Source organism: Muscardinus avellanarius (assembly GCF_963383645.1).
Source record: "Muscardinus avellanarius genome assembly, chromosome: 9".
In the NCBI taxonomy this organism is placed as follows: Eukaryota; Metazoa; Chordata; class Mammalia; order Rodentia; family Gliridae; genus Muscardinus; species Muscardinus avellanarius.
The window spans coordinates 114,935,992-114,955,739 of record NC_137795.1 but is presented as its reverse complement, the minus strand read 5'-3'; the positions used below and the strand labels follow the sequence as shown (position 1 = coordinate 114,955,739).

The window sequence follows — 19,748 nt, the reverse complement described above, 5'->3', positions numbered from 1 at the left end:
TGGGGCCAGGACAGGGATTGCACTACGCTGCTCACTGTAAAGCCCTATGCCAGGCACCACAGCCTCCTCTCACCTCCCTGCTCACTGGAAAGCCAGGGGCCAGATGCTGGGCTCCCTCACCCTCTGCCTCTCCTTCCAGCCTGCCCTGGTGTCTGGGATAACATCACCTGCTGGCGCCCTGCGGATGTAGGGGAGACAGTCACCGTGCCTTGCCCCAAAGTGTTCAGCAACTTCTACAGCAAGCCAGGTAGGCCACAGCCTTGATTCTCTGCTACCCACACATTCACCCTGTGAATTCTTGGCTCCGTCATGGCAAGCTGGAGCCGGGGCCGCACTTGGTAACTTCTGTCTTCCCAGGGCAGCCAGGGAGTAGCTAGGCCATGCTGGAGCGAATGCTGGTTATTGAGAGCAGGAGAAGCTTGTCCACTCAAACCCACATGGGTGGGGGGCAGGGGAGGACATGAAGGCATAGGCAGCAGTGTTGTTCAGGAGCCTGTGAGGCAGAACGGGCCTGGCTGCGGCCCACCTCCAGCCAGCCTCAGTGGCTCTGTAGGTGCAGGTATGCTGGGGGATCTGAGCCCCGGGCTGTGCCCCAGGGCTCACGCAGGTGCTGGGGGCAGATGGCCCACCCAGGCTCTCACCTACCTGCCACTCGTGGAGATGCAGAGGACACCCGTGCCAGTTTCACACCCTAGGTCCGCAGAGAGAACCCTGCATTTCTGAGGTTAGCATGCAATTTGAGATTATTTGGGAGCAAACAATGGGATTCCAAGATCACAACTGCCTTTGCTGCTTGTGATTTCTACCTTAATCCCGCAGTCATTTTCCTCCCACCACCAGCCAAGTGGAGCTGTCCGCTGCTTCTCACCAGTCAAGAGTGCAGGCAAGTGGGGAGGCAGGGGAAGTGAACCCCAGGATCTGTGGCAGGTCGCAGCGCTCTCTGTAACAGAACATCAGACTCTGATGAGAATTCTCAATATGCTCCACACCAACAGCACTTACAGCTATAGCAATTACAATTTGACCTCTATTTCTATTGCTTTATAACACAGCGCATCCACTGGCGTTTCTCTGGCCCTGCCCAGCCTTCCTGGTGGGTTGTGTGCACTGCAGGGACACTGCATTTTAGGATTGTCAGGTTACCAGCGAAGATCACTTTTCATGGACTTGTAGGTAAAACACTTTATTTTCCAGGAAACATAAGTAAAAACTGTACCAGTGATGGGTGGTCGGAGACCTTTCCTGATTTCATTGACGCGTGTGGTTACAGTGACCCCGAGGACGAGAGCAAGGTAGGCGCCTGTGGGGACCTATAGCTGCACTCCAGGCCCTGGCACCCTGTGGCCTCGAGGGCCACTGGGTTCTGTTTCTGGGATGGGGGCTTCCTGTCTCCAGAGCCCCCGACTGGGTATGCACTTGGGGACTCACCGATAGCCCTGCAGTTCTAGAGACTTGGAAGGTGCTTTTCCTGTGTCAGTGTCTTGGGGTGTAGACACTGCTTTCCCTGCACACCCTCAACAGCCATTCCTGCAGAAGTAGGCATCTTCCCCAGTGCAGAGACTGGGTCGGCCTTATGGAGGGTGCAGGGCAGCAGCACTGGTTCATCTGAGGCGTGGTGGACTAGCCACAGGGTCCCTTTGTCCAGGGGGTCTCAGGAGCTGTGTTCTTGTGAATCTTCCTGCTGGAATGGGATTGTTAGTGACTGGGAGGTACGAGGTGAGTCCACTCGGTTCCTTTATCTTCTTGCTGCCCCATTGGACATGAGCACCTAATATGCCTGTGGTCAGGTGTGTGCAGAGTATGCTACCTGCACAGGTGAGGTGCCAGGTGTGGGGAGCCTGAGACAGGGAGAGAGGGCCTGCCCCCGCCCACAGGGTGCCCTCCTGCTATGGGTAGTGATTCCAACTTGATCCTTGATTTTCCAAGGACAAGAAGTCAAAGTACAAATGGGGGAATATAAGAGGTTTATGTAGGGACAATGGGAAGTGTCGAAGAAGGCTGTAATCAAAGAAGGGAGGGTTGCTATGGCCCAGAGAAAAATGCCTGGAACGGCCGTCTGCAGTGACAGCCATGTGGGGCTACCTCTGGAGGTCCTCGTGTGCGTTTATTGGGGTGTTTGGCTGTCCTCATAGCTCACCTCAGTCCATCTGCATCTGCGCTCTTTCCCCATTGGAGACTCTCGGCGTGTGGGTCTACGTGACACCCTGGAGCTCTGAGGGCGGCTATATCTGCACAAAGGGCGGCTTAACTCTCCCTCTGGTGCTTCCAGTCCCAGGCCCAAGTCTCTCCCAATTTTGCCCACCTGCTTCTTTCTATCTCTACACTCCACACTCTGCCCCCTGGAGCGGCCACCCTCCCTACCTTCCTACAGATGTCTTTCCTTCCTCTCCTCACTGAGCTGTATAACTCAGAACAGGTTCTTTTCCACTGAATTAGGAAGTCACTCTTCTTTAGCAATATCCCACTGTCAAAAGTAACACTCCTGCCCTAGGGCCGATAGTTGGTGAGAACAAAGAATGTGTACTGTGAGCCATACCCATTAGCCCTTATACCTCATTCCATCTTGATAACACCATGGCACAGACAGAAAAACTGAGGCTAGAGAAATGCTGGGATGTGCTCCCCCTCCTGGGGCCCTGTGTGTTGAGCACAAGAGCCTTCCACCTCTTGTCCACCTGCTGGATGGGGCCGCAGCTGCATGGCTGCCCTTCCCACCCGCAAAACACCAAGAGGAGCTGCTGCCATCTCACCATGTGGGCTCCTCAGTCCTGGCCTCTGTAGGGTGCCCAGGAGCACCCCACATGCAGGGGAGCATGGAGGAGCACTCCAAGTGGCCCAGCCGCTCCTGCCCCAGCAGCCCAGATTCCTCTCATCAGTTTCTCCCTTCTTCCCAGATTAGTATTCCATTGGATACTGGCTCACATGTAGCAAATACTGCCCTGGGTGTTGTGTATACAGTCATTACTGTCTCCAAAATTTATCAAATTTAGGAAAATTAAGTAACCTTCACAAAAGCCACAGGCCTGGCTGCATGTGGAGGGATCACAGACAGAATGGAGAGATGCCAGGAGTCCCTGAAGGGAGAGTGGAGAGGAGCCATCCATGCATGGTACCTGTTCTGGGCTGAGGAGCCCAGGAGCAGAGCAGGCAGCATGGCTCAGCCCAGTCCTGTAGGCCTCCGCAACCTCCGTCAATCCCTGACCTCAGCTCCAGTACCCAACTCTCCCATCTGCACCCTCCGGGACCAGCTCCAGGCTCCAGCCCCAGGCCCAGGCCTCGGCGGTCAGTCTTCAGTGGCTGAGTGAAGGTCCACCACCAGTGGGGTCTGCAGGTCTGGGCACTGCTCTGTCAGCTGGGGGCTCTCAGCCAGCTCTCAGCCAGCCCAGGAGCAAGCTCCAAGTCATGGGGCATGGAAGTCCCCGAGCCCTGGTGCCCAAGGGGGCTGAGGAGGGAGCTACCCCTGGACAGTGAGACAGTGAGTCAAGATACCTCTATGTGTATGAGCCTCTGGGTTGTGCCAGGTCCTTATCCAAGTCACTGGCACCATGAGAGGCAGCAGCTAAACTCAAGCCTTGATGACCATGTCATAGCAGCTAGTGTGAGGTGGACACTCTCATCCCACCTTGGCATGGACGTCATGGCTCTAATCTAGCTGCTGCCTCTCATGGTGCCAGTGACTTGGAAGAGGATCTGGTACAACCCAGAAGCTCATACGCATGGAGATATATGGACTGGCTGGGCTGCTGGTGGGCTTCACAGGCTGCCCCAAACCACATCCTGGTCCAGCTGATGAAAGCATGTTCCCAACCTCCAAGCCCCTGACCCATGGGGAACTGCTTCTCCTCCTAGTTTGAAGGATCATCTCAGGTACAGACGACTCAGGGCCTTGGGAGTGGGGGCCAAAGAGGAGGAACCTCCAGGACCTGCCCCATGCAGCCCTGACCCTTGGCCCAGTGGTCCAGGGTGGCACATGGCCAGGCCACGGGAAGCAGCACTGTTGGGGGGCATCGGCCCCCACAAGGCTTCTGGGTTGTGACTTAGCTTGCAGCACTCTTAAAGAGCACCTCTGCTAAATTTAGCCTTTGACATTTCAGCCTTCCACCTGTCAAGTGGACACATTTCTCCCATATTATGCCATATTCCCAAAACGTTCACACCCTCTCCTACCAGCTCTCACCACTGGGCTGCTCTCTCCCTCAGCCCTGGGCTCCCCAGGGCTCTTGTGCCTCACTCTACCTGCCCAGGGTCCACCCTTGGGGATTCTCAGCCAGGAAAGGATCCCTGAAAGGAAGGAGCACCTTCCAGGCGTCAGACCCCAGCAGACTCATCCAAGGCACATGCGCCATGCTCTACACTGCAGGGTGAACTCGACTTCCCACAAGGTTCAAAGCAGCATCTGAATCTCCTGTGGCTAGGGAGACCTGCCACCTTAGTATGAGCTGCGCTTCATGCCAGGGACCCTTAGGCTGGGGATGGTGAGGTTGGTGGTGGACAAGGTGTGGTGATTTGGGCAGGATGGGTCAGGCACTGCACCTGCGGGTGGTGGAGCAAAGAGCTATACCCATGGCTGCCCTCAGGGGCCCTGAGGCCTGCCAGAAATCATCTCCTTAGACAAGGCACAATTGGCTGTTTATGCTCATTTTAACTGAGCCTGTGCACATGGTGCTTGAAGCTTTACAAATGAATGGGAGACCTTGAGGCCAGAGGACAGGCAGGAGGAAGAAGTCTGCAAATGCTGCATGCCAGGGATGGCTGGTGGGCCTCCAGGCTCTCCAAGTCCTGGGAGAATTTAGGGAAGATCATCCCCAAGGCAGGTGGTTGGAGGTGCTGAGGTTGAAGGGCAGCATATCTAGAAAACCAGGACAAAGGAGCATGTGCTGGAATAGCATCCAGCCTGGGCACCCAGCTAGCCAGGGAAGCTAAGGCCAGCACTGGGAGAAGTCCCCTCTATTCAGCTCAGGTCAGTGCCACACCATGGACCAGGATCTGGCTATACACGGACAATTGGGAGCACTCTAGCCTCCTGTTCCGCCTACCCCACATCTGGGGTTCACGCATGAGCAGCCATGTATGGGGTGTGGGTGGCCACCTCTGGGAGCGGCTCTGGGGATAGCCAACAGGACGATATGAGAACCCCAGCCACCCTCCTGAACATCACGGATGCTGTATGCCAGGACAGGTGGCACAAGTGCTAGGGGGAGGACCAGGGCTTGGAAAAGTTCATCCCAGCCAATGTAGCGAGGACACCTCAAGAGATACCAGGGCATCATTGGGTCATTCTGCTAGTTTCTCACAGGGCACACAGCATAAGTTTCAGGACCAGAAATTCAGAGCCCTAAGAAAGAATGAAGAGTGTGGGGTCGGAGGAGATCAGCCCGAGGACCACCACACCGTCAGGTCCTGGGGCTTGATGCTCAGCGGGTGAGAGGAACATCGCTGCGAAGCAGAGGCACTGGGGCTCATGACTGCTCTCCCTCTACATGCCTGGTGTTGGGTTTTCTCAACAATGGGCGTGTACTGTGTATTTAAATAATATCCAATTTTAAGTCCTTAAAATAACACATTTATATCAAGTTTGTCTTTTGACTCTGGACTTGTTGGATCTCCAGGGACTCATCTTCTTCTCTTTTAACCTATTGTGACGTAGCTCCGTTCCACGTACTGCAGGGACCAGGTAGTGTGGCATCTGCCAAGCCTCTCACTGAAGCGTGCATGGTCTACCGGCACAAGAGTTTTCTGAGAGCAGGCTCTCTTCCTCTGCAACTCAGTACTGTGATTAAATCTAGGAAATTGGGCATTTTTGCAATGCCACTACCGCGCCTGCCATCTCCTCTAGTTTCATCTCCTTACCCTGGCATTTCTAGGGCGGTCTTCCCAAGACTGGTGGCTCCTCAGGCCTCCATTCAGGAGCTCCCTCCATCTCTCCCAGGACTCTGGCATGTGAAGGTATGTCACCCAAGGGCTGTGTACTGGAGTTTCTCTGGGGTCTTCTAAGTACAGTCAGGTGATCTGCCAGGCACTTTTTTTTTCTTTTTTAAGCAAATTTGGAAGCAACCAAAGGCTCTCAGTTTTAAGCCAGCCACTTTGTTTTTTAAGTCATAAATTCCGTGCACTGGGATAAAAATGCCACAAAACATCTATGGCTGTTCCTCTACCACAGACATGTCCTGTTCAGATTTTAAAATAAAATCCAGGCTCCCTGTCACCGTCCACCCAAAGTAACACTCCATGCAGCTTCCTAAAACACGCTGACCAGGCGGGGGCAGGAAATCCTGGTGATTAAGTGCTCAGGCCTGGCAACCCCTGATTACACTGGGTGTCACACTGGAGACACCAAGGTCCCAGATTGCCACCGCAGTCACCCCACCAGCCCGGGACTGTCCCCACTGTAAAGGCCTTTCCAGAGGAAGCAGCCTTCATCCACAGCAAAGATGCAGCCCCCTCGTCCCCAGGCCCAGCAGGCGCTAGGGTGACCCTGCCTTCCTCAGAGGCTGCGCCTTCCCTGGCAGGGCCTGGGACTCGCCTGTGTTTCCTTGATGTCCCCAGGAGCCCATACTCATCTGTTCTTCAGACAGGGAGGTGGAGGGCAGGTACCCCAGTGCAGTGCTGGGAGGCACACACATCTAAGGGATGGAGACGAGCCAGGCAGGCTGCTGGTGGCAGCTGGGCCTCCCATGCCACCCCACACAGAACCCAGGGAGGATACTGACAGGTGCTGGCTCTTCCCACTGCCCCCGCCCTCTGCCCCCTCAGAGCAGGAGAAGCAGGAGGCCCTCTTGGAGGAGGGCAGTGCAGGATGGCAGGTCCACGAGTTCTGTGTGAAGCAGTCACGCAGTGTGCACAGGACACAGTGGTCCTGACCCTAGCAAGGACTGTGGCCCCTGGGTTAGAAGGTTGGCCTCTTTGTCATCAGTGTGCTTCCCTCACAGAATGGACCACATGGCAGGTCTTTTCCTGGGCCTGTGCTAAGCATCGGCTCTGTGCTCACTCTTCCCGTGGATTCTCAATCAATCCAGTAACCCCAGGATGAAGTGCGCTCCCACCATGACCCGACCACAGGGCCACAAAGCCAAGGGCACAAGCACAGACCCATCAGAACTTGAGCCCGCTAGCCCAGATGCTGACCCGACCGACAATAGCTGTCACCACTGTGCTAGTGATTGGCGTGTCCTCTGCAGTCACAGGTGGTGTGATTGGTCAGTGAGGAAGCCTGGGGCAGGCCAGCAGACACCCATGACACACAGTCCCTCATTTGTGTAGAAAGTAAATCTTCAGTGAGCCTGGCTGCTGCCTCATCGTGAAGGGTCCCAGCCAGTCAGCCCGGCTCACTGTTCACTGCCCTGCGCACCGTGGGGAGGCCTGTGGCTGCATTTGTAGGAGAAGATGCCAGTAGCAGTAGGGCCCATAGGGTACTCGGGGAGGGACTTTAGCATCACTGAACCATGCTGGCCGCTCTCCTCTGTGGCCTGCCCAGAAGGGACAAGGGGCTGGGAACACAGCAGAAGAACCTCTCAGCTCAAGCCAACCACACTCCTTGCCCGTGGTCCCTAGAGAGCAGCCTCATGGGCATCCGGCTGTGCAGGAGCAACCCAGAGCCCTCCTGTCCAGTCTTGCCAGCGTTCCAACAACCTAGCCACCCTCCATGACACTTGGCAGCAGGAGGGAGGTACTAAGTGTGTCTGGGCTGTTTGTTTTCATTTGCTTTGTAATCTCTGTCATGTACTTAGACACACAACAGTTGTTTTCTTCCCACAAGAACACCTGTGGCTGTTCTCAGGACCAGCTGAGACAGGAGCTAAGGACAGTCTCCAAGACTCACTTGCCGAGTGGAGGTCAATCACCGTGGCATGTTATTGCCTCCTGACCCATAACTTTGGTGATACTTTCTGCCCAGCTTTATGCCCACTCATAGAAAAGAATGTGAAGAATGGTGAGACCTGACCCCAAGTCACATAAAATGCAGATACTGGGACCTCTCGGACACTGACCAGGCCCCGGCCTGCCTGCTGAGGCCCTGGTGGTGCCACAGGTCTACCCCTGTGCCTTCTCTGTGGAGCCAGAAGACCTGGGGGAGGGACCAGGTCTGTGCTGTTGAGGGAGCACATGAGCCATTGCTGGGCACACAGTGTGGTCTCAGCGGAGCCCGAGCTTCCTGCCCTGCTGTCTCCTGACCTTGCCGTCTGGGTCCCTCTTATACTCTTCACAGGGCTTCCCATTCCCCACCCACCACTGTGAGGGCCCCTGCAGTTTCTACTACCCAAAAAGCTTCATCCTTCCTGGGATGCAGCAGTTTGGTCCCATCTTTTCTCCAACCTCTGAGCTGCTACAGAATTCACTCAGAAGCACAGCTGAACCGTGTGGGGTCTTGTCTACGCAAGAGCAAGACAGATACTGAATATCACTCACGTCTTCCTTTTGCACCCACAGTACCCAGCACAGTGCATTAGTGGGTAAGCAGACCGTTACTAAATGGGCCTGAAAGAAATAAGTAGCTTTCTGGACAGGGACGCGCAACAGATAGCAGGCATGATCTCCAGCCCTTGAGCCACGCTTCCTCCTGAACCCTCACCCAACCCTGAGAGGTTCACCTGTTTACTCCACACCCACGATTAGACACATTTCACTCAGGGTCACAGTGAAGGTGGTTCATGAGCCACAGCTGCTGTTCATTTATAGCATGTTGGTTGCTGCTCACTAAATGGACTGCATAAGTACTGAGGGGCATGGACAGTGTACCAAGTCAACACACTCTGGGCTCAGGGAAGAGGGGGCTGTTGGTGAAAGGTTTGGAAATGCTGTGTGGCCAGCCATCCTGGTGAGGGCTCATGGCTGTTGTTGCCCCAGGCCATCCACCCCTGTGGAGAGCTTGGGCTAGGGGACTGGGCAACCCACCCCTTACCCTTGCTTTGGAGGTCAGGGCACAGCTGGAGGGCAGCTACCTGGTTCAGAGGAAACAGCAGCCTCTCCCAGGACATTGCCGCCTGTGTAGGGCAGCCTGGAAGGTCGGCTGGTGTGAAGTTGAAGGTCAGGCGGCCGAGGCTGAGGCTTGAGTAGAGAGGGAGCACCGGAGGGCCCTGTCCTCCAGCTCACCACTCAAATGCAGCCATTTGGTGATTTTGTGATGCCAACTACATATTTTGAAGCGTGTTGCAAGTATATGACTGTCTCAGGCTTGGGCTGTAGCTCAAAGCTCTGTCTGAGGGCACCTGGCCTGGAGAGCCAAACCATGCAGCAGCAGGAATCCTACACCTCAGTGTCAGGCGCCTTCAGGGCCTAAGGAAATACCCCACATCCACACTGGGTATCCAGGACGTTCTGGCACTGCTGAATGAGCCAACCAGGCCAGCAAGGAGAGCGGCCCTAGCCCACCCTCAGCTCAACATGGAAGGCATGTGTGGCCGAGTCAGCTCGGCTTCCCCCAGGCCACATCTGCACTTGGGAGCCAGCCTGCCGAGCCTGTGGCTTAAAGGTTTGGACAGGAGCGACCTTCTGAAAGACAAAGAATACAGCAGCAAAAGCAAAAATTAAATACAAAAGTGAACATTTAGGGTGGAAAATGAAATCACAGGTTACCGAAGCATTATATATTAGTCTCCTCCTCTGGGACCTTGTCAAGGGATTTGCTGGACTTCCATGGAAACACTCCTGATCACAAACCTCCCAGCTCCAGGCCACTCAGCGAGGGCCCTGGTCTTAACTTCCTTAAGTTCATAGTGGCCCAGCTCTATCCTCACATGGTTCAAAATTAGGGAATTGTTAAACAGTCCACAAGAGAAGCAGTGAATCAGGCAGCCCCTTTGGGTGCATGAGTCTGAACCCTGGAGCCAAGGGGCCTGTAGGCCGTCATCCCTGCTCCAGAGCCAGGGTTGCAATAACTTGCGGGCAGCTTATGTGGCATTTCACACACTTTCTGATTTAGTTGTGTCTCCCTGATTCTCATGGTTCAGCCACCAGTGGACATTGTCAGAGGCAGATCCAAGCCACCACTGGCCCAGGTAGTTTTGGGAAAACTCAACACAGCTGGAAGCCAAATCCAAAGATGCTCAGGACTCTGAGACAAGGATCCGCATCCCAGGAGGGCTCCTGGCCCTGCGGGAAGGAGAACCAGCCCAGCAGAGGAGGCAGAGGTCTCAGCTCTGGACCACAGATGCCTGGTCCTGTTGCTATCTTCAGGAGTTTCTCTGTTGCCCTGACACAGCCCCAGGGCCCCCTCTGAGGATCAAGGTTTCTAGTTCAGTATGGAGAAAAGTCAAGAAGGAGGGTGTGACTGTTGCTGCCCTTCTGGGTGAGCCCTTCCTGTCTGCCCCCTTTTGCTGTTGGTGGAGCCTGTATCTCTCAGCCAGGTGGAGGTGTCCACCCCGGCCTGCCTCATCTTGGCTCTGAGGGCTTGGAGACCATCAGTTCTGCAGCCTCTCCTCCGGACCCCTATGGTGGGAGATGCACCTGGGCCCACCAGTGAGTGTCTCCTGGAACAGAGTCCAATCCTGCTGTGGGACAGTAGAAGGAAGGCACACTGAGAGTTTGCTGCTCGGCTGCAGTGGTAGGAAGACAGAGAAAGATGGGTGGGGAGGTGCCCTGTCCACAGGCAGGCACTGAGCTCACAGGCCAGGGCCCCTTGGGGCAAAGCAATTGGAAGGGCATCTGTCAAGCAGACCACCATGGGCTTCGTGTGAAGGTCAGAGGCCATATGCCACAGAGAAAGACCTCCTGGCACATTAGGTTTCAAACCTGCTGAATGTGAGCTACCAAGAAACATAGATGTGAAAATGGCCTAGGGCATGAGGTTGGAGTTATAGCAGAGGTCAGGGATTCAGGCAGAAAGTCATCGTTGTCCCATGACTGAAAACCACAGGGTGGCTTAGACCACGAGTAGAGGAGAGCAGAGACCAAGTCAGGGTGGGAACCCGACATTTCCAGAAGGGAGAGAAGAGACGAGGAGGTCTGATACTGGGGAGCCCAGAAAGGGCTGGCTCCCAAGTAAGGGCAGGCAGGCCTTGCTGGCCCTGAGCGTCCTTCCAGGGCAGGGCACTAAGGAAGCCACAGATGTCAGGGGGAGTCAAGTGGCTGGGGCAGGAGGAGGGGACAGCAGCATACTCATGGCTGTGGTGAGGTAGAAACTCCTTGCCTTTTCCAGGTTAGGAGGAGTGGTCCCGGAAAGATGACGGTGGGACTGAGAGCAGGGTCAGCTACACAGCAGGAGTCTCAGCTGCAAATGGGACAGAAACCAGGCATTCCTGTTCTGGAAGAGGCAGGAGTAGCTTTTCACTCAGAGTGAGGGAGGGGCAGGGGCTCTAGAGAGCCAGTGAGAGGTCTGGGATGCTCTGAGCTTGAGGCAGAGCCAAGCCAGAATAGATAATTAATTAGAGTCTGTGTTGGGCACATAGGAACCAGTGGGAACCAAGTGGGGGGAGATGGGGACCAGTGGGTATAGATGGGAGCAGGTGAGGACAGATGGGGACCACTTGTAGATGGACGGTGGGGGGGCAGGTCGGGACAGGTAGAGTCAAGTGGAGACAGATGGAGAAGGGAGATTGGGACCTACAGGCACAGCCAAGCACAATGGGGCAGATGTGGCAGACGGGGTGGAGGAGGGAGATGAGGACCAGTGGAGACAGAGAGGGTGGATGAGCACAGATAGGGGCAGGTGGGAGAAGTTGAGGCCAGTGGGAGAGGCAGAAGGGGTAGGTGGGCAGGTGCTCTGGAGGACCTAGGTGTAACCCTCAGGGTCCAGGGTTACCATACTGAACTCCTGCCTTCTGTTCTTTTGGTAAGGCCTCCACATTGCATGTTTAAGAGTGCCATTTGCAATCACATCGTGGCTTTGCAGGCTGATGGTTTGCCTGCTCTTCATTCAGTTAAGGACTTGGAAATGTTGGCCGTGTGCCCTCTTCTAGTAATTATAGAGTCTGTGGTCTAATTTTCAGGTCTTTGATCTATTTTGAGTTGACTCTTGTGCAGGATGAGAAATTGTGGTTTAATTCCATTTTTCTACAAATGGATAACCAGTTTCTCCAACACCATTTGTTGAAAAGGCTATCTTTTTTTCCAGCATATATTTTTGGTACATTTGTCAAAAAATCAACTGGCTATAAATGTGAGGATTTGTTTCTGAATCTTCTGTTCCGTTGGTCTATGTGTCTTTTTTTTAATAATCAATGCCAATTTCAATATGGTATATGGGGAAAGGAGGGAGTCAGGTAGAACCCAAAGGGAATCCCATCCAGTGCTTATACATGTATATGTATGTCCTTGTCATTCTGAACTTCATTATGATATATGATTACAATGCACCAATAAAAGTATACTTAAAATAAAAGTAGAAGTAAAACTCAAAACATAAAAAGGATTTAGACATGTTTCATCCTAGTCCCATGAGCCCAGATACTCCCACTGGGAACGGCCTCACCCCATACTCATGGTAGCCTTGGTCTGTCTACCTGTATGTTTTTAGTGAAACCTGTTTCTGCCTTAGAAATCTAAAGGAAATGGGTGAATAAATCTAGCAATCAATTGACTTAAATTCATAATACTTTCCTCTTTCAAAGAAACATGTTTATAACTAGTCTACGCACCAAAAAGTAGCGTGTACCAGTTTTCACTTACATTACTTAGACTAAGTTGCTCTAAAATTTTGAAAGATGTATATCCAAAATGGATATGGTTCCAGAGAAAATTACAGTAGGGGTGAAGTTACTCCTGCTTATTGGCAGAGACAGATTATCTAAAACCAAAGTATATAAACTGAGCATAGCATAGTTAGTGTGTAATTAAGGGCTCTCTGTTAGGTGATAGTGAACAACTCATTTTGCAGAAAGAAAACAAAATGTGCATCCCATAACAGATTCCCTCCACTTTTTAACCTCGTAACAGTATACTAGGCCCCAATGTGTATGGTCAGTAACTAGGGATCTGAAGGAAATTCAGAGAGACTCACTTGACATAAATATTTGGTTGAGTGAGAGACTGTTAAGGAGTAAGGAGACTTTGAAGTTGTCAGAAGCCAGCATGCTGTGCAGAGGTCCTTCTCAGAGCTGCACTCTCTCTACTTAGGCCACATGGGCCCTCACTGACTGGCCACGAATCTGAGTTCACTGACTGACTGGAGCCAATGTTCCAGAAAGGGGTCTCTGCCTGGGGCAGAGGATAGTCCTGGCCTCTGTTTTGACCTCCACTTGTATTTAACAGTTAACCCAGCTATTCAGCACTACTGATGGCCAGGCCAGTTCCTCCTACCTTGAACATCAAGACCACAAACCAGAATCCCAGTAGGTTTTTGGGGTGACTCTTTTGGATAGATGTCTTATCCTCATGGAGGTCAGTGAATGCTAGAGTGATTCAGCAAACAGACTGTGAATATTGCTACTAAACCACAAGCCTGCAGGAGACCAGATGTTGGACCTGCAGCAAGACAGACCTTGGGCCACCAGGAGGCTAGACCTCAGGCCACCAGGAGACCAGACCTCAGGACATCAGGACACCAGACCTAGGGCCTGCAACAGGCTGGGGCTCACTTTCCCACAGTTAATCAGCTCGAAAGGCCAAATGAATTATCCTCAGATTTTACTTTTCCAAGCCAATCTGCATTTTTATAGATACTATGTAGTAGGTTCCAACTTTTCCTGAGATATTTGATAAGCACATGAGGTAACATATTCTCCCTCTTTTTGTCTAGTAAATACTCCATGGCTATGTGATTGTATGATTTAAATCTGGAGTTTATACATTCTTGCTGTGGTTGGAAAGACTTAGCAGTGCATGAGATCTGTCCCAATAAGTTCAAGTGCAGACTTGCTGGTGCCTTTTCCAATAAACTAAGTCTCCAGTTCTAATGTATGTCTCATTGCTTTCTTTGGGGAGACTTCTCAGATCTGAGGGAAACAAGCCTTCAAATGTGGTCAGCACCTTGCCGTGTCGAGCCACACCAGGCTTACCTAGGGCAAGGGGAGCTGCAAGTGCCCTGCTTCAGACAGCAGCTTTGCAGGGAGCGTCCATCTAAGTGAGTTCTCTGTATGGCACCAGCAACCAGACACATAGTAAGAGGCATTTCTTGGAAAACAAAAGAAAAACAAAGGCTGCTAGCTAAGACAAATCGTAAACTTGGTTTCTGAGTCTGAGGGCAGCTTGTTAAGATGTGTAGCTTTAAGCTAGACCTTCGGCTGTGCAGGAGTGGGGTGCCCTCAGTCTGGTGGTCTTTCTAGTTCACAACTCACGTGTCTTTGGGGGTCTTCAGATGGACAAACTAGTCTAGCAGTGAGCACAAAGCTTGTCCACAAAAGTGATCATTGACACTTCTTTAAGTTATGATGACTTTTCCAGCTCCAGTTTGCAGGTTTAAGGACAGTTTTAGTCTTTAGTAATTTCAAAGCAGAAGGAAAATGGAAATGTTACTTTGGAAAGTCATGGCCAGTTGCTGTAGAAAACAGTTCAGAAATACAACAAAACCTGGAGACACTACATGGGGCTAGAATCTGATGCCAGGTGTGCTGTTGTTTTCTACTGAAAAATGTCTTATCTGTAGTCACCCCCTTCCTATCAAGACAACCACAGTGAGGCCGAACTGCGCGTAGCACGCCAGACCCCTGGAGAAACCAGGCCCAGTAAGACGCTGGGTTCTGGGCGGGGGTCGCGGGCGGGGCACGCCTAATGGGGCCCGGGTCGCGGGACTCTGGGCCCCTGCCGAACTGCGCGTAGCATGCCAGACCCCTGGAGAAACCGGACCCAGTAAGACGCTGGGTTCTGGGCGGGGGTCGCGGGCTGGGCACGCCAGATGGGGCCCGGGTCGCGGGACTCTGGGCCCCAGACCGAACTGCGCATAGCACGCCAGACCCCTGGAGAAACCAGGCCAAGTAAGACGCTGGGTTCTGGGCAGGGGTCGCGGGCTGGGCACGCCAGATGGGGCCCGGGTCGCGGGACTCTGGGCCCCAGGCAGAACTGCGAGTAGCACGCCAGATCCCTGGAGAAACCAGGCCCAGTAAGACGCTGGGTTCTGGGCAGGGGTCGCGCGCGGCGCACAAAAGCCGGGGCCTGGGTCGCGGGACCCTGGGCCCCGGGCCGAACTGCGCGTAGCACGCCAGACCCCTGGAGAAACCAGGCCCAGTAAGACGCTGGGTTCTGGGCGGGGGTCGTGGGCGGGGCACGCCTAATGGGGCCTGGGTCGCGGGACTCTGGGCCCCTGCCGAACTGCGCGTAGCATGCCAGACCCCTGGAGAAACCAGACCCAGTAAGACGCTGGGTTCTGGGCGGGGGTCGCGGGCTGGGCCCGCCAGATGGGGCCCGGGTCGCGGGACTCTGGGCCCCTGCCGAACTGCGCGTAGCACGCCAGACCCCTGGAGAAACCAGACCCAGTAAGACGCTGGGTTCTGGGCAGGGGTCGCGGGCTGGGCACGCCAGATGGGGCCCGGGTTGCGGGACTCTGGGCCCCAGGCAGAACTGCGAGTAGCACGCCAGACCCCTGGAGAAACCGGGCCCAGAACAGAAAAAGATAAAGAAAAATATCGGAGAGGTGGTAAGAAAGCCGTTATGGATGCCAGGACACTGGAGATGCAGACAAAACTTATCTAAATGCACTGGAACTTATGGAAAAATTCGCCGTGAAAGAGGACTGCTATTTCTCTATATTGTTAAGAATCTCAGACATCACATATAAGGAGAGAGTTTAGCGGAGACCAAGGAGAAATGCGGTGCTGAAAGAGTTCTTCGCGATGGTGGTAGAGACTTGTATTCAGGAGAAGCAGAAACCGGATCTTACCAACTTTATTTTTTTGGAGAAATTACACCAAATGTCGAATGCTACCATCACGCATGCTTAGGAACACTGGACAACATTCAGAGTGGAAAAGGAGCCTGGGAAGGATTTGAAACGGTGGAGGCAGTGGCAATGCCAGTGGCCAATATTCGGGGGAGGCAGAGATCTGATACATTACAACTGGAACCTTTGAAATACTAACCACAGAGACTGTGATCGGAACCTGCTGAGGGGTTAGGCGGGCGCCGGGGCCAGTGGCCGACATCGGAGCTTGCTGTGAGGCAGGGCCACTACTGAGGCCTCCGTGGCCGGGATTGGAACCTGCAGAGGGGTTAGACCGATGCTGGGGCCAGCGAGGCCGGCATTGGGGCCTGCCATGATGCAAGGCTTGTGCTAGGGCCTCCGAGGTCGGGTCCGGAACTTGCTGAGGGGTTAGGCCGGTGCTGGGGTCAGCGAGGCCGGCATCGGAGCCTGCCGTGAGGCAAGGCCAGTGTTGGGGCCCCCGAGGATGGGACCGGAGCCTGCTGAGGGGTTAGGCCGGTGCTGGGGCCAGCGAGGCTGGCATCAGAGCCTGCCATGAGGCAAGGCCGGTACTTGGGCCTCCAAGGCCAGGATAAGAGCCTGCCGAGGGGTTAGGCCAGTGCTGGGGCCTCCAGGGCAGAATAAGAGCCTGCTGAGGGGTTAGGCCGGTGCTGGGGCCAGCGAGGCCGGCATCGGAGCCTGCCTTGAGGCAAGGCCGGTACTGGGGCCTCCGAGGCCAGGACAAGAGCCTGCCGAGGGGTTAGGCCGGTGCTGGGGCCAGCGAGGCCGCCATCGGAGCCTGCCTTGAGGCATGACCAGTGCTGGGGCCTCCGAGGCCGGGATCGGAGCCTGCCGAGGGGTTAGGCCGCTGCTGGGGCCAGCGAGGCCGGCATCGGAGCCTGCCTTGAGGCAAGGCCGGTACTGGGGCCTCTGAGGCCGGGACCGGAGCCTGCCGAGGGGTTAGGCCGCTGCTGGGGCCAGTGAGGCCGGCATCGGAGCCTGCCGTGAGGCAGGTCCGGTACTGGGGCCTCCGAGGCCAGGATAAGAGCCTGCTGAGGGGTTAGGCCGGTGCTGGGGCCAGCGAGGCCGGCATCGGAGCCTGCCGTGAGGCAAGGCCGGTACTGGGGCCTCTGAGGCCGGGATCGGAGCCTGCCGAGGGGTTAGGCCGCTGCTGGGGCCAGTGAGGCCGGCATCGGAGCCTGCCGTGAGGCAAGGCCGGTACTGGGGCCTCCGAGGCCAGGATAAGAGCTTGCCGAGGGGTTAGGCCGGTGCTGGGGCCAACGAGGCCGGCAGCGGAGCCTGCCGTGAGGCATGACCAGTGCTGGGGCCTCCGAGGCCGGGATCGGAGCATGCCGAGGGTTTAGGCCGGTGCTGTGGCCAGCGAGGCTGGCATCGGAGCCTGCCGTGAGGCAAGGCCGGTACTGGGGCCTCCGAGGCCAGGATAAGAGCCTGCCAAGGGGCTAGGCCGGTGCTGGGGCCAGCGAGGCCGGCATCGGAGCCTGCCTTGAGGCATGACCAGTGCTGGGGCCTCCGAGGCTGGGATCGGAGCCTGCCGAGGGGTTAGGCCGCTGCTGGGGCCAGCGAGGACGGCATCGGAGCCTGCCGTGAGGCAAGGCCGGTACTGGGGCCTCCGAGGCCAGGATAAGAGCCTGCCGAGGGGTTAGGCCAGTGCTGGGGCCAGTGAGGCCGGCATCGGAGCCTGCCTTGAGGCAAGGCCGGTACTGGGGCCTCTAGGCCAGGATAAGAGCCTGCCGAGGGGTTAGGCCGGTGCTGGGGACAGCGAGGCCGGCAGCGGAGCCTGCCGTGAGGCAAGGCCAGTACTGGGGCCTCCGAGGCCAGGATAAGAGCCTGCCAAGGGGTTAGGCCGGTGCTGGGGCCAGCGAGGCCGGCATCGGAGCCTGCCTTGAGGCATGACCAGTGCTGGGGCCTCCGAGGCCGGGATCGGAGCCTGCCGAGGGGTTAGGCCGGTGCTGGGGCCAGCGAGGCCGGCATCGGAGCCTGCCGTGAGGCAAGGCCGGTACTGGGGCCTCTGAGGCCGGGATCGGAGCCTGCCGAGGGGTTAGGCCGCTGCTGGGGCCAGTGAGGCCGGCATCGGAGCCTGCCGTGAGGCAAGGCCGGTACTGGGGCCTCCGAGGCCAGGATAAGAGCTTGCCGAGGGGTTAGGCCGGTGCTGGGGCCAACGAGGCCGGCAGCGGAGCCTGCCGTGAGGCATGACCAGTGCTGGGGCCTCCGAGGCCGGGATCGGAGCATGCCGAGGGGTTAGGCCGGTGCTGGGGCCAGCGAGGCCGGCATCGGAGCCTGCCGTGAGGCAAGGCCGGTACTGGGGCCTCCGAGGCCAGGATAAGAGCCTGCCAAGGGGCTAGGCCGGTGCTGGGGCCAGCGAGGCCGGCATCGGAGCCTGCCTTGAGGCATGACCAGTGCTGGGGCCTCCGAGGCTGGGATCGGAGCCTGCCGAGGGGTTAGGCCGCTGCTGGGGCCAGCGAGGCCGGCATCGGAGCCTGCCGTGAGGCAAGGCCGGTACTGGGGCCTCTGAGGCCGGGATCGGAGCCTGCCGAGGGGTTAGGCCGCTGCTGGGGCCAGTGAGGCCGGCATCGGAGCCTGCCGTGAGGCAAGGCCGGTACTGGGGCCTCCGAGGCCAGGATAAGAGCCTGCCGAGGGGTTAGGCCAGTGCTGGGGCCAGTGAGGCCGGCATCGGAGCCTGCCTTGAGGCAAGGCCGGTACTGGGGCCTCTAGGCCAGGATAAGAGCCTGCCGAGGGGTTAGGCCGGTGCTGGGGACAGCGAGGCCGGCATCGGAGCCTGCCGTGAGGCAAGGCCTGTACTGGGGCCTCCGAGGCCAGGATAAGAGCTTGCCGAGGGGTTAGGCCGGTGCTGGGGCCAACGAGGCCGGCAGCGGAGCCTGCCATGAGGCATGACCAGTGCTGGGGCCTCCGAGGCCAGGATAAGAGCCTGCCAAGGGGTTAGGCCGGTGCTGGGGCCAGCGAGGCCGGCATCGGAGCCTGCCTTGAGGCATGACCAGTGCTGGGGCCTCCGAGGCCGGGATCGGAGCATGCCGAGGGGTTAGGCCGGTGCTGGGGCCAGCGAGGCCGGCATCGGAGCCTGCCGTGAGGCAAGGCCAGTACTGGGGCCTCCGAGGCCAGGATAAGAGCCTGCCAAGGGGTTAGGCCGCTGCTGGGGCCAGCGAGGCCGGCATCGGAGCCTGCCTTGAGGCAAGGCCGGTACTGGGGCCTCTGAGGCTGGGATCGGAGCCTGCCGAGGGGTTAGGCCGCTGCTGGGGCCAGTGAGGCCGGCATTGGAGCCTGCCGTGAGGCAAGGCCGGTACTGGGGCCTCCGAGGCCAGGATAAGAGCTTGCTGAGAGGTTAGGCCGGTGCTGGGGCCAACGAGGCCGGCAGCGGAGCCTGCCGTGAGGCATGACCAGTCCTGGGGCCTCCGAGGCCGGGATCGGAGCATGCCGAGGGGTTAGGCCGGTGCTGGGGCCAGCGAGGCCGGCATCGGAGCCTGCCGTGAGGCAAGGCCGGTACTGGGGCCTCCGAGGCCAGGATAAGAGCCTGCCAAGGGGCTAGGCCGGTGCTGGGGCCAGCGAGGCCGGCATCGGAGCCTGCCTTGAGGCATGACCAGTGCTGGGGCCTCCGAGGCCGGGATCGGAGCCTGCCGAGGGGTTAGGCCGCTGCTGGGGCCAGCGAGGCCGGCATCGGAGCCTGCCGTGAGGCAAGGCCGGTACTGGGGCCTCTGAGGCCAGGATAAGAGCCTGTCAAGGGGTTAGGCCGGTGCTGGGGCCAGTGAGGCCGGCATCGGAGCCTGCCGTGAGGCATTACCAGTGTTGGGGCCTCCGAGGCCGGGATTGGAATCCTGCCAAGGGGTTAGACCGGTGCAGGGGCCAATGGCCAGCATCGGAGCCTGGCGTGAGGCAAGTTCACTCCTGCGGCCTCCAAGGTCGGGACCAAAGCCAGCTTAGGGGTTTGACCGGTTCAGGGGCCAGCGAG

General features: G+C 56.8%; 1 protein-coding gene across 1 annotated transcript in view; it reads left to right on the top strand.

Moving 5' to 3' along the window:
* Nucleotides 1-19,748, top strand: part of VIPR2 (vasoactive intestinal peptide receptor 2) — a gene marked incomplete at both ends in the record, with an annotated part of 59,003 nt that overhangs the window by 11,582 nt on the left and 27,673 nt on the right. The window contains 2 exons of the mRNA XM_080701933.1: nucleotides 140-247; nucleotides 1,195-1,292. Coding sequence (XP_080558059.1) covers nucleotides 140-247; nucleotides 1,195-1,292 — 206 coding nt within the window. The remainder of the gene's footprint in view (nucleotides 1-139; nucleotides 248-1,194; nucleotides 1,293-19,748) is intronic.